The sequence below is a fragment of the Oreochromis niloticus genome, linkage group LG2 (genome assembly GCF_001858045.2).
Source record: "Oreochromis niloticus isolate F11D_XX linkage group LG2, O_niloticus_UMD_NMBU, whole genome shotgun sequence".
In the NCBI taxonomy this organism is placed as follows: Eukaryota; Metazoa; Chordata; class Actinopteri; order Cichliformes; family Cichlidae; genus Oreochromis; species Oreochromis niloticus.
The window spans coordinates 18,843,050-18,855,525 of NC_031966.2; the positions used below are offsets into that span (position 1 = coordinate 18,843,050).

Consider the following 12,476-nt stretch of genomic DNA (forward strand, 5'->3'; position numbering starts at 1 on the left):
GCTTGAGGACACAAAAAACATGAATAGCTATTGCTCACATTTGTTATGTGTAATTATTTATTTACTCATTTATTACTTGTTATTTTCTAACTTGTGCCTGATTCTGATTGGCTGTTGTGTTTGTGCTCGTCCAGACTGATTTGTTCAGTTTACTTCAGGTTTATTTATTTAGCGCCGAATCACAAAGGTTGCTTCAAAGTACTTTATATTGCAAGCTAAATGCCCTACAGTAATTTGAACAAAACTCAAGCAATCTGATGACTCCCTATGAGCAAGCATTTTGTGATGGTGGGAAGTAAAATCTCCGTTGTAAGAGTAACAAACCTCCAGCAGAACCAGGCTCAGGAAGGGACGGTCATCGGTTGTGACCAGTTTGGGGAAAGACAAGAGAAAAGCACAGAGGAAGATGGGACAAAACACCTACTGTTGCAGAAAGAAGACAGCATTTAAAAACCAATAACTGTGACACACTGCAGTGGCAGATAAACAGATGGAAAGTGAAAAGAGGTGAGTGGAGTCACATGAAGAGTCTATAGCTGAAGGCTCTGACTCCTATTCTACTTTTACAAACTCTGGGAAACCGTAAGTAAAGTAAGCATATTGGGATGAAGTACTTCATAAACAGTATTAAACATGGTGTAAATTCCAGATCATAAAAATGAAGCCACAAAGTGGAGATGCAATAATCCTGAATTTTATCTGACAGGCCACTAGATGGCGATAGCTTTGGTTCAGTCTGTATGAGAACATAACTTTCTGATTTGACGTCAACAACATCAGCTAACAACTTCAATTAGAAGTCATTAGCCAATGATTTGGCACAATGAGCACGCTCAGGCCGGTCCCTCCATGTCACATCCTGTTTTTTTTAAACCAAGATGGCAAAGGTGGAAACGCTACTCTTGACGTTTCCAAACTGGCCTACCTTGATCTCTTAATATACCATCTGTGACTGCCAACAGCTTGCAGATTGCCCTCTTGTGGACAAATGGTGCAACAGTAACACTCACAGCAAGCTAAAATTTTGAGTCATCTCAAATTTTTTTTACTTAATAGTGAAATTTTTTACATAAACTGAAATTATGACTTATGTTGCCAATTTATTTATTTCCGTGATATAAACAAGCTTCCATGAAAGCATGTTTTTCCCATCTATTCTCTTTTTTAATGTGTTAACTTAAATCATCTTTTCTCTTCCATCATACAGCGGTTTGTGATTACCCTGCATACCAAACAAGTCTCCTGCTGAATGCTTTTTAATAACAACAACTGAGCAGCCTCCCACTGACAGAAGAAAACTTTAACAAAGTTATAATAAGACAACATTTTTTTTATTTACCAGACACAATGATCATGTAAAAAGAAGTGAATAAATTGAATGAAATACATATATCACAGTGTTGATACCAAACAAAGTGGACATAAATAAGTGTTCCATCAATGGTATAGTACTGTATCTGTATACATAATGCAATGTAATAATCAGATCAGAGCATTCACGTCTGATCCCGCTTGGAAAACAGGAATAAATACAAGAGCTCGGCTTGGTCTCTCTGTGGTCTGCAGACTTTCAGCTAAACCTTAAACTTCATCCTCCCTTTGAACATCACGAGCTTCCCTTTCCCCCCCTTCTCAAAAATCGAACATCATACATTCTTGCTTCTCGGTGACAATTAAATACACCAAACTATCTTTAAATACTTTCCACAAGAAAGCCCACTAAGTTCAGCTTTAATTGAAAACAAAGAAAAAAAGGTCTCGGTTTACTGTAAATTTTAGCATTTCTCTGAGTTTTCCAAACAAATACTCAGTAATTACACTTCTTTACACTACTACACACTTCACAGCATCCTCCAACAGAGACGTGTCAGGGATTACCTGAAAGCAGGTAGAAAGAATTCCTCGAGAGCTGAAACAATGGATCAGCAAAATATTGGTTGGAAAAAGTTTTAATGCTTTTACCCCGTCTAGTTTTTAAAGCTGTAAAGTCTGACAGTTAAATAAAAATGATGGCACGCCTGTCCTCAATTCACCCTAAGCTTTATTCTCTACCCTTGATTTTAGAGTCTGATACGGTGCTAAAACTTCTACACAAGTATATTTCACAAACACAAACTCTGTCTTGCATACGGCACAATCACTAACTCTCACTATCAGCTAACATCAATTAATACAAAGGATCTGCTTGACTCCTTCTCTGATTGGTCTTTGCACAGATGCTGTACCCTCAGGCGATCATTGTGACCAAAGCAAAATAAGAGACACGTAGGGGGGTGAGGAAAAAAGTTTGAACGTGTTTTTTTTTTTAAATTCTCTGCGATAATGAGCCTGACACAGTTGGTTGCAGCGAAAGCTGCACCGGTCGTGGGCGTACTGTACAAAAAAAACTGTGCAAGTAAAAGGAGGAGAGGAGTAAGATATGAGACTTTTCTACAGAGGCAGAACACGGCAGGAAGAGAGAGGACTGGGAGGAAGATCAGGAGGAGCTCAAAGGCTGAATAATTAACTCTGGCTACACACTTCTTTCTTTCATCCTCACCCAGCAGCTGAGTTTTCAGCACATCTATCCCTGCTGAAGCAACCTGCAGTTAAAAGATGGCTTTGCTTCGTTGTTTATTTCTCACAAGCTCTTTTTGAGTGACCTGCGATATTCTAAAACGCAGCAGCATAAACTCACCACAGGTCGCTGTGATCCTTTCAGTTAAATAGTGATTATTCCTTCTCAGATTTGGAAAATTCACAGTTTGTCAACAACATAAAAATTGTAGTGTTAAGTAGCAGATTCATGTTTTTTCCTTTATATCACCTCCATAGGTTAGCACTGGATTAATGATTTGAAGGGCTCCTCTTTTGGTGAACCTCAGTTGCTACAGATGGATGCAACCGTTACATTAAGGCACTGGTACTACGAGTGTCTCTACGCTCATCAGGCCTTTTCTCACACTCAACTGGATACAAGACTTTAAATGTGCGTGACTCAGTGTCATCTGTTTCAGAGCGTCGATGGCACACTACATCCTTGATTATATAAAAAAGAAAATAAATAAAAAAATGAAAGGACAGGCGTTGGTCTGGATGAGATTCACTTTGTTAAGAAAAGATGCACATCAGTGACACCAGTACTTGAATGCAGCAGTATCAGAGTACAAGGTAGACTTTGCCTGGAAGGAGCCTTAAATGAATTTCTCAGCTAAGGATTCACACGTTCTCCTGCTGCCTGGACATCAGGAGCTCTGACTGAAAGGTAAGACCCTTTATCACCACACTCCTCTCAATGCTGCTTCTCCAGCCTTCTTGTGGTTTGCATAGGGCGTGTAATGTATGCACAACATAAACTGACTGTATGTATGAAGTTGTACACATGTCCAGAAGTGATAGCTTCTGTTTTTGCCAGAGACTTGCAAGGATATTTGAACTGGCCTCTTATAATAAATGTCATTACGCAATTTTAAATATAAACATACTTGAGTACTGACAGTCAGAGGAAGCCCACGGGTGAACTGTGGGGCTGTCGAGAGCTTGGGGAGTGTCTTTTCTGCGGCACCCCAGCAGCTTTTTTTTCCCCCTATGCGTTTTTTTTTTTTTTTTTTTTCCATGCAGTGTTCAGGAGACGGGAAGCTGCTGACTTTCCATTTAATCACTTCTCCTGCAGGAGTCAATGTCAATCAAACTCCTCTGCAGCTACCAGTGAGAAAAAGCAGGGAAGAGGAGAAGCTGCAGCAAAATCTCCGCTCTTCTGAGGGATTGATGGGCAGGAGTCGGAGAATAACTGAGTCCCCCTCACAGTAGTCAGACATTGATTATTAATGCTTCAGTTCCTGACCAGGCAGGATGCTGGAGGAGCAGCCCCGATGAGAGCCGCCCTCTAATGCAGCTAATGGGCCCTTTCCTTGGCGATGGATGTCTCTGCATCAGTCTCGGGTGAAGCCAGGGGTGGGAATTTCATAGCTGCAGGGTGCTCCTCTTTCGGGGAGGCGCTCTTCTCTGCTGAGGAAGCAATGCTCGGCTTGGCATCATCAGGTGTGTGCTCGTTGGGGATGAGTGGAGCTGTGGTTTTCTGTAGGTAGACGACAGTGGACATGGTCACTGAAAATGTGGGGTTTATAGCGGTGCCAATATTGCTGCAATCAGTGGTATTATCATACTTATTATGTCAATACTGTAATATTATTTTGAGTTAGAATAAAGAGAGACTTGCACTGGTTTGACAGCAAACCCCTCCCCCCCCAAAAAACAAACAAACAAACAAACAAACAAAACAAAACAAAACAAAACCAAAAAAAACATGCCACTGCTAATAAAAGGAGCTGTTAGTCTTGGGCGGCACACGATTTTGATAGATTGAGCAATTTCGTACCAGCTATTAACTGGAATTGATGTGCAATTCTCTTCCCTAGAGGACAGCATGCTGAAAAGATGCAGTGACGACAAACTGATCTGAATCAGATTAACAGGAAGAAGAACATAAAACAAGCGAATCTTTCTTTTGTTCCAGACTGGGTGGAGACAACGCAGTATCTCCTTGTATATTAGAGATTCATATACTGTTATCACATTTACACGTTTCTATAGTAGGAAAAGATGGAGAGTTGCAAAATTTAAAAGAAAAGAAGATAAAACGGTGTGCTCTGAACTCATGGTTTGGACCCCACCCAACTCTGAATGCCGCCTTCATTTTGATCTGAGCTGCACACCTGCAGGTTTTGTGCCTGCATCTTGCTCAACTGTGATGCTGTGACATAAAAAACACCCGCTAAAGCACTCAAAAGCCTTTGTGGTAAGAGCGAGTACAATAGAGGTCGTTATTACCATCACAGCAGATTGTAATGAAGCAATAGCAGCAATACACTGAGCCATTCCATCAAAACATTGTCGGCTGACGCTCATTTCCAGTGGAAAAACGGCTAAAATCACCTTTCAAAGTTCAGCTCAGTGACGACAGAGTACTAAAAGGTCATGCGTTACTGATATTGTACTGACTTCCTTTGGCTCAGCTTTTATTTTGTTAAGACTGAAGTCAAATTCAAAGTTGAAAGTTGTGTCGTTTTATTTTATTGGTACTTCAGTAACAGCTTATTCTCGCCTGTGTGAGTAAAATCAGCTTTGACTGACAGTTGCCAAACAGCAATGGTCAGCAGATTCTGATTCACATGTTGATGAATCTTACTTGATGAACAAATGTGTGTCTCATCACATTTTTTAAAACCAGTTAAAACCAGTCAGATAATAAAATAAATGTAGAAATATTAATGTAAAACAATAAAACCTGAAAAAGCTCACAGAGAAGATACCTACCCAATGCCATGAAGTAAACTGCTTGAGTACTGCTGGATCATTTATTGGTTTACTTCAAGTGCAAGCTGTGGATTTCCTCTTTAGTACCATTTTTAAAACTATATAATTCATAAAAATCTCTTTGTGATTCTTCTTCACCTTTGCTGGAACTAATTCCTTTATCAAAAACAATAACTTCAACAATCTTAACTTTGATTTTTGGTGTAATTTTGAATCCATCCCTCAAAGGGCTTGGTGATTTGGGTTTCCACTGACCGCTGTTACATCATTTTGCTCCCAACACAATGTATGCCACTAAAGATTTTTCAACTTGAGTACTTCATCTAGATCTTTTTGACCACTATGTATTTGTTTCGATGTCCATTTTGAAATCTCAGAACACAGTCAACATTTATTATATAGTATACATGATTTCATATGCAGCAAAACACACCAATCATCCACGTGCATATTCAATTCAGGGTCACGGGGAGGCTGGAGCCCATCTCATCTGTCACAGGAAGGGTGACAGGACAACCTGGACAGGCTGCCAAGTCACCACAGGGCTAGCACGGTGATGCAGACAACCATTCAAACTCACATTCACACATATGGCCAATTCATACTCAGCTGCAGGCTTTCACCAATACCATGCATGTATTTGGACTGCGGAAGGAAGCAGGAAAGCTTGGAGAGAACCCATATACATACAGAAAAGATCCCAGCCAGCCGGTAGATGTTGTGAAGTGATAGCGTTAACCACTGTATCACCATGCCACTCTCAAAACACACCATTTAAAAGTAAGTGCACTTCCAAAATTATTATTGTTTGTAGCACAACTAGAAAGTATTAAACCACCATGGATGGACACAGCGACAGTTATAGGATTTTTCACTTGGGCAACTTTAACATTTCCAAGACTTAAATGCCTGCTCTGTATAGTGTTAGTTTAAGCAGGTTTACAGGACGCCGGTTTAGCCAACTGGATAGAGCAGACGACCCATACGCCATAAGGTAAAAGCACTGACCAAGTCCTCCAAGTTTTCCCATGTCACACCCCTGCTGATTCAGCTGCACTGGCTCCCTGTTAAATTCAGAATCCAGTTTAAGGTTTTGACCTTGACTTTCAGGGCTCTGCATGGACAAGCACCAACATATATAAGTGAACTTTTACATCCATACATTCCCAGTAGGTCCCTGAGGTCATGTGACCAGGGCTTGCTTGCTGTCCAACACACGAGGCTGAAAACAAAAGGCGACAAAGCTTTTGTAACTGTGGCCCCCAGATTGTGGAACTCTCTCCCTTTGAGCCTGAGATCTGTGGACTCAGTGGTCGCTTTTAAAAAAACAGCTAAAAACTCATCTTTTTAAACTTGCTTTTGGTTGATTTTTATTTTTAGGTTTTAGCTTCTGTGAAGCACTTTGTGATTTTTATCTTGAAAGGTGCTATATAAATAAAGTTTTACTTACTTACTTACTTACTCGAGGCCATTTGTTGTGCACCTTTCCCATCTTCTCTCCACTCTCCTACATTATCAACAAAGCCTAAAAAGCCCACAGAATATATCTAAAAGTAAAAAGCAGATCTTGAAGTCAAGCTCAGCCTCAATCCCAGCTGATCACGTGATGTCAGTGAAAGCACATGTTAACTAATAGGTCAGCTGATACCCGTCCACACATTCAAACAACAAATCTTACACAGGCTGCGCTGTTTAAGTGGCTTTCACCTGCCCTCAGCTGCTGTGCATCTGCAAGCCACTTTGTGACCCACTTGCACTTCATCTCCCCCTTTCATGCTGTATGTGGCTTAACCAGTGCCTTATTTATTTTCACTTATACCTGTTATATTCTGTGCAGGTCTTGCTGCTCCATTTTTGTACATAAAAGGGTGAGGAGGTCCCAGAACAGAGCTATAATACCCAATATAAATTACTGCAGATGGAAATAATCCTGACTATAGTGGTCCTGTTCGCATTTAAAGTGGTGGAACAAACACAAGTGAATGCAAAACGCCAGCATCTGTATGCTAAGAAGAGGCACAAAATGGCCCTTCTCTGACACTGCCACACACACACCTCCTTTCTTCTCTCAATTCTAAGTGGTTTCAACTCCGTTTTATGTCTGCTCTATATTCATTATTCTGTGCTTTGCAGCCTCCATCCACTCACGAATCAGTGTGTCTGAATGAGGAGACTACAATGAGAAAGAGTGCACGCGTGTGTGTGTCTGTGCATGTGCGTGTGTTTGTGGGCACTCACCGTAGTTTGTGGCACTGGGTTGCTGGAGGAAACGAGTGTAGAGTCCTCCTGCAGTAGTCCTCTTCTGTCCAAGACGCTGTAGGGTGAGACGAAGCAATCATTCACTTACTGCTCATTAGTCACCAAAACGAGGCAATGCCACCAAGCTCAGACAACAGTGCGGGAAAACAGTCTTGCACAGAAAATGACAAAACAAAAATGTGAGACTAAGATACAATAAGCAGTTACCTCGGGTATGTCGGGCCGCACAGCACCTCACAGCAGTTTTTGATGATGTTCTTGTGACTGTAAGGGTTCTGGCCTCTGTTCTTTCCCGACCAGGATCCTTTAATCTATGCAAAACAAAATTCACCACAACATAAATCAGTGAAGAAGCAAACCCTCCCAAACTATCAATCGTCCACAGTAGCACTCACTTTTCTTTCATGAAGATTTTCCCTGTGCTTATACCTTATTCAAAAGCATACTTCCATTTTTAGAAGTTATCCCCACAGGGTCGGGTTTGACCTACTAAAATCTAGCTTGTCAGGAGTTAATGAATACTGATTTACTGGCAAATCTATGTGCTGATGGGTACAAACAGGCAGGGCAATGGAAGATTAGAACTACTTTATTCATTCATTTAAAAAAAAAAAATCTGAGTTCATACTAAGGATTTCTTCTGCAATAAAACCACTACATAGCAGCTTTTTTGTGACTTAAGGGGTGAAAAAATATTATTTTACTGAGACTACTGCATATATAGCCGTTTTTTTAAAAATACAAATACAAATCTGTGCATCATTTTATTGACACCGCCTATAATTTTTAGGATCTTTAGGAATATTTCCTGCAAAGACTTTTAAATACCTGAAAGTAGAAATCAAGGACACTGCTTTCATATATAGGAGAAACCTGGACCTAAATCATGCACAGGTTTATAGTCTATTTAGCTCCAAAATTAACACAGTTTTCCATTAAATAAGACCTGAAACAAACAACTGGAATTATAATGCGTTTCCTGACATATTAAATCAGCTTTTAATACATTAATACAGCTTATTTTTGGAACCATAGGAATCACCCCCTGCTGGCTGGTAGAAAGACAGCAGGTTTTAGACACTTCTTCACTAGCTTCACTTTTCAGACATCTTTTCTTTAAACAGTACATGATTCCATGTTTTTTTTTAAATTAATTATTTTAGGGTTAAAATCTCTGCAGTGATCAAGCGTGTCACTGCATTTAATAACAAAAAGTGCAAGGAGTGCAGTTTTTTTTTTTAAATTCTCGTGTGAATAAATCTGGCACAGTTACACAAAGTCATAAAATAAAATACATAAAATAGAAAACAAATATCTCCATTATAATCCAACGACCTTCAACGTGGACAACACTTATTTGCAGCTTTTGCATTAGAGCCACATTAGATTCGATTTTTTTAAAACAGGAAACGTAGATAAAGCAGACTGAATGCATCTGTGAGTGCATCTGTAATCGTTTTAAAGGCTCGTCTTTTTGTTCACAGCATAGCATGCACCCCCTGACCCTCCAGCAGGACGGACAAAAAGCTTTATTTTAGGTGTCATAGATGTAGGTCAGGAGCCTGCACACAAGGCGCCTCAGTTCTGCATGCCTCCGTGTGTCTGCATGTGTGACACACTTCATCGAGCATGTGTCGTCCTACAGGGAGAGCAGAGCAACTATAACACTCAAGGTGCCTTCCTTCCCCTGTTCGCCTTCTCCTCCCTCTCTCCTCTCACTCCCCCTCCTCGTCTCTGCCACAGCAGTGTTTCTGGCGCCGTGCCCGGCCCCTGCAGGTATCGATGCATCTATTATTAGCCCAATCGCAGATATTGAAACAGCTGGGCTGACAGCTATTGTTTCAACTCCTGAAGCAACGTTACACGTTTTAGGTGCACATTCCACTGCTTCATTACAGATTAAATGGGGAAAAAATGAGGCCAGCCATCCCACAGGAAAGAAGAAGGGGAATTATAAATTAATCATTACAACAAAGTATGAGTGCACTCTCTTGCTTTCAGCCATCTAGAACCTCCCACCACCATCGATGCTGCTGCTGCTTCTCGTCAGAGCCTCTGCAGTTAGATCTGGGCTAACAAAGCCTCCATTAAAGAATACGTGCTGTTTAATGTCAGTATATTTACACAGACACAACGCAAATTACTCCCTTTGTGAATTCATCCACCTGCATGTCCGCCGCTCATCATCTGCTTCGCATCAGCCTGACTCTGTGTTTCTGTGCGCGGTGACTAAATAACGACTCAGTGCTAATGTGCCCAACCAATCAATACTTTTTTCCTCCTCATTCAGCCGGAGAAGCTTTTTCTAAATGTAGTTGGCAAGCTGGGAGAAAGAGACCGGCGCGTCTGTTTTCGACTTATTTCAGCTTCATTTTGTCAGTGCTTTTATTAAGTACAGAAGCTTTTCGTGCATATTTTTAGATCATTACGCTCCATCAGCCTGCTGGTTGGCTGAGAGGAGTCCAACTGCAGACAATTTGTCGCATGGCTGAGAGTCTGAGCAGAATAAGCTTCTACTGCTGGTGGTTTTCTGTCTCAGTGTTCCTGATTTAGATAAAAAATAAAGTACTAACCTTTACCGAAAAATAACAAACAAGCTGGTGAATTCTGTGTATACAATCTCTTAAATGAGAGTGAGTTAATATCTCATTTTTTTATGTCTCTGTTTTCTTCCTGTTGGTCGTCAGACACTTTATTTGCTTTTCTTTTGTTTACAATATACCAACCTTGTTTTTAACGAGCTACAGTTTACCAGCCCTGAACGAGGAGGAGCTGTTGTCAAGGTAACAGCTCTCTGGTCTTAGAAATTGTAGTGTTTGGACCATGGTGATGTATGTTTATCTTTACAGCCACAGGAAGCCAATCTGCCTGATCACAATGTTGCTAAAACTGGGATTTATCCTAATTATGTATCCACCTGACCATTACCTTCAAGATATAAACCAAGACCTCACCAGAAAAACACATCTAACACATCACTCTTAAAAATTCGAGCATTACTGTAATATGTGCGTTTATAAGGAGGGTTTTCTTCATCTCTATTATTGGTCAGTGGGGTTGGACTTTGCTCAACCCAGAAGCATCTCAGTGCTCCTAATGGGGCATTAAAGAACTGAGAATAAACGCCTCTCCATATTTCCCTCGAGGGTTTCTGGCAGGTAACAAACAGCTTTAGCTGTATTATCGCCTCCCTCTGAGCTGAAATAGTCGTAAACGTTCCTCCAAAAATGAGAAGGCTGCAAGAAATATGTGGTCTGCCCAACACAGACGAGTAAATGTGTCTCTGTGTTAATCCAGATGCAGCTTGACCAGATGTGTTAAGCCACATGTGGATTTATTGAAATGTAAACTGGTCTGAGCAGCCATTTACTCTGACTAATGTAAGTCTATGAAACCCACTCAATTACTAAAACTGATGCTCAAAACACTGTGTAGGATCAGCTTGGCAAATGCAGCCTACACAGTAGGCAGCTGACTGAATTCTGCCAAATATGAATTTCTGTTACTATGTGACAAAAGATAAAGGTTGAAGAATCAGAATATAGTTGCAGAAAACTTGGAAAAATAAAATAAATGAGGTAATTGTCTGTCAAAGTGTAACCAGAATAGACTGTACATAAAAGATGGACAAAGCTAACTCTGTATTCTTGTAATGACTAGCAGTGTGCCACTCCTTTGGTTCCAAAATAAGTCAGTTGCAAAGATGTCTGCAGGATCGCCTCAGTAAACACTTTCCTAATGACTGTATGGCCTCAATAACCAACTTCAAGTGTGAATGGAGTTACTGGTCCAGTAGAGGTAATGAGTGACAGGAGAATGGTGGCTAAACTGTCATCACACGTTAAACAACACCTCCCACCCCATTCAGGTCACTCTGACAGCAATGAGCAGCTCCTTCAGTGACAGTGTGAAGGCGAGATTTGAGAGGTATTTCCACCCAGGTGCTGTCAGACTCACTAAAGGTACACATGTGTGATACTCAGTATTTGCTGCTATTAAGATGCAGCCACTTCACTATGAAACATTCAATTTTTGCTGCTACGAGGCATCTAAAATGTCAGTTGTATTATTGTATTATTATTAATGCATATATTTCTTCTGCTTTTTAGAGCGTACATTTTTCTTCTAGTTGTTTTCATATAGTATTTCTGTTGTTAGATTATGCTACACCTATTTATTCCTGCTCTGTCCACTCTACTGCTGTGAATTTCCCAGACTATCTCGTCTCATCTTACATGATGTTTACTTTGCAAATTATGGTCTCCATTTGAGTAAAAAAAGATGACCGAGCAAGAGATGCTTTAGCTGGGGCCTGCCTTGTAACTGAAATGTCGAACCATATGAGCAAGCAGAGTTCCCAATTTTCTCACTCTCAGTTGTTTTAGTCTTTTATGGGTACAGGGGAACCAATGTTGTATGTGCGCTCATAAAGCAATTGCTGCCTAGTTATTTCAGGAGTTCATCTGTCATTTTCCACATTCATTTTTTATGAAAACAATAAATAATAATAAATAATAAACAATGGACTGACTGAGATTGAGTTACAGAAGCTATGATACAGCACATGTGCCTCACAGCTCCACTCAAACCAAAATGAACTGTAGACCTGAGCAGTTATTCAGCAAAAAACAAGAAGAAGAAAAAAAAAAAGTACTTACATCTTCATTGGTGGTCTGGTTGAGAGAGATCAGGTAGGTATGGAAGCCAGTCAGTCCCACCACTGACCACAGGGTGAAGAAACACACCAGCACCTCCAGCACAGTGAGCTCCAGTTAAGAAAACAGTAACAGATGTTTCTGGCTGACTCGAGGTTACTGATTAAACCGCAGACAGCAGGTGATGGAAGAGTAGCAAAAAATTATGTAACATGATTAAAGGCAGTGAATGTCAGTGGAAGAACAAAGAGCGATGAAAGGAGCGGT

General features: G+C 40.5%; 1 protein-coding gene across 3 annotated transcripts in view; it reads right to left on the bottom strand.

Annotated features, from left to right (window-relative positions):
• Positions 1–1,539: 1,539 nt before the first annotated feature.
• Positions 1,540–12,476, bottom strand: part of zdhhc9 (zDHHC palmitoyltransferase 9) — a 28,876-nt gene continuing 17,939 nt past the window's right edge. Inside the window, exons 6-10 of one of the 3 annotated variants that reach the window (XM_019364650.2) lie at positions 12,213–12,315; positions 7,762–7,865; positions 7,534–7,609; positions 6,750–6,842; positions 3,919–4,057 (exon numbers count right to left, since the gene is read on the bottom strand). In XM_019364650.2, coding sequence (XP_019220195.1) covers positions 6,750–6,842; positions 7,534–7,609; positions 7,762–7,865; positions 12,213–12,315 — 376 coding nt within the window. In that variant the 3' untranslated portion in view covers positions 3,919–4,057. Of the gene's footprint in view, positions 4,058–6,037; positions 6,300–6,749; positions 6,843–7,533; positions 7,610–7,761; positions 7,866–12,212; positions 12,316–12,476 lie in introns of those variants that run through there. The other 2 variants (XM_025910905.1, XM_003445282.5) reach the window with 2 other exon arrangements.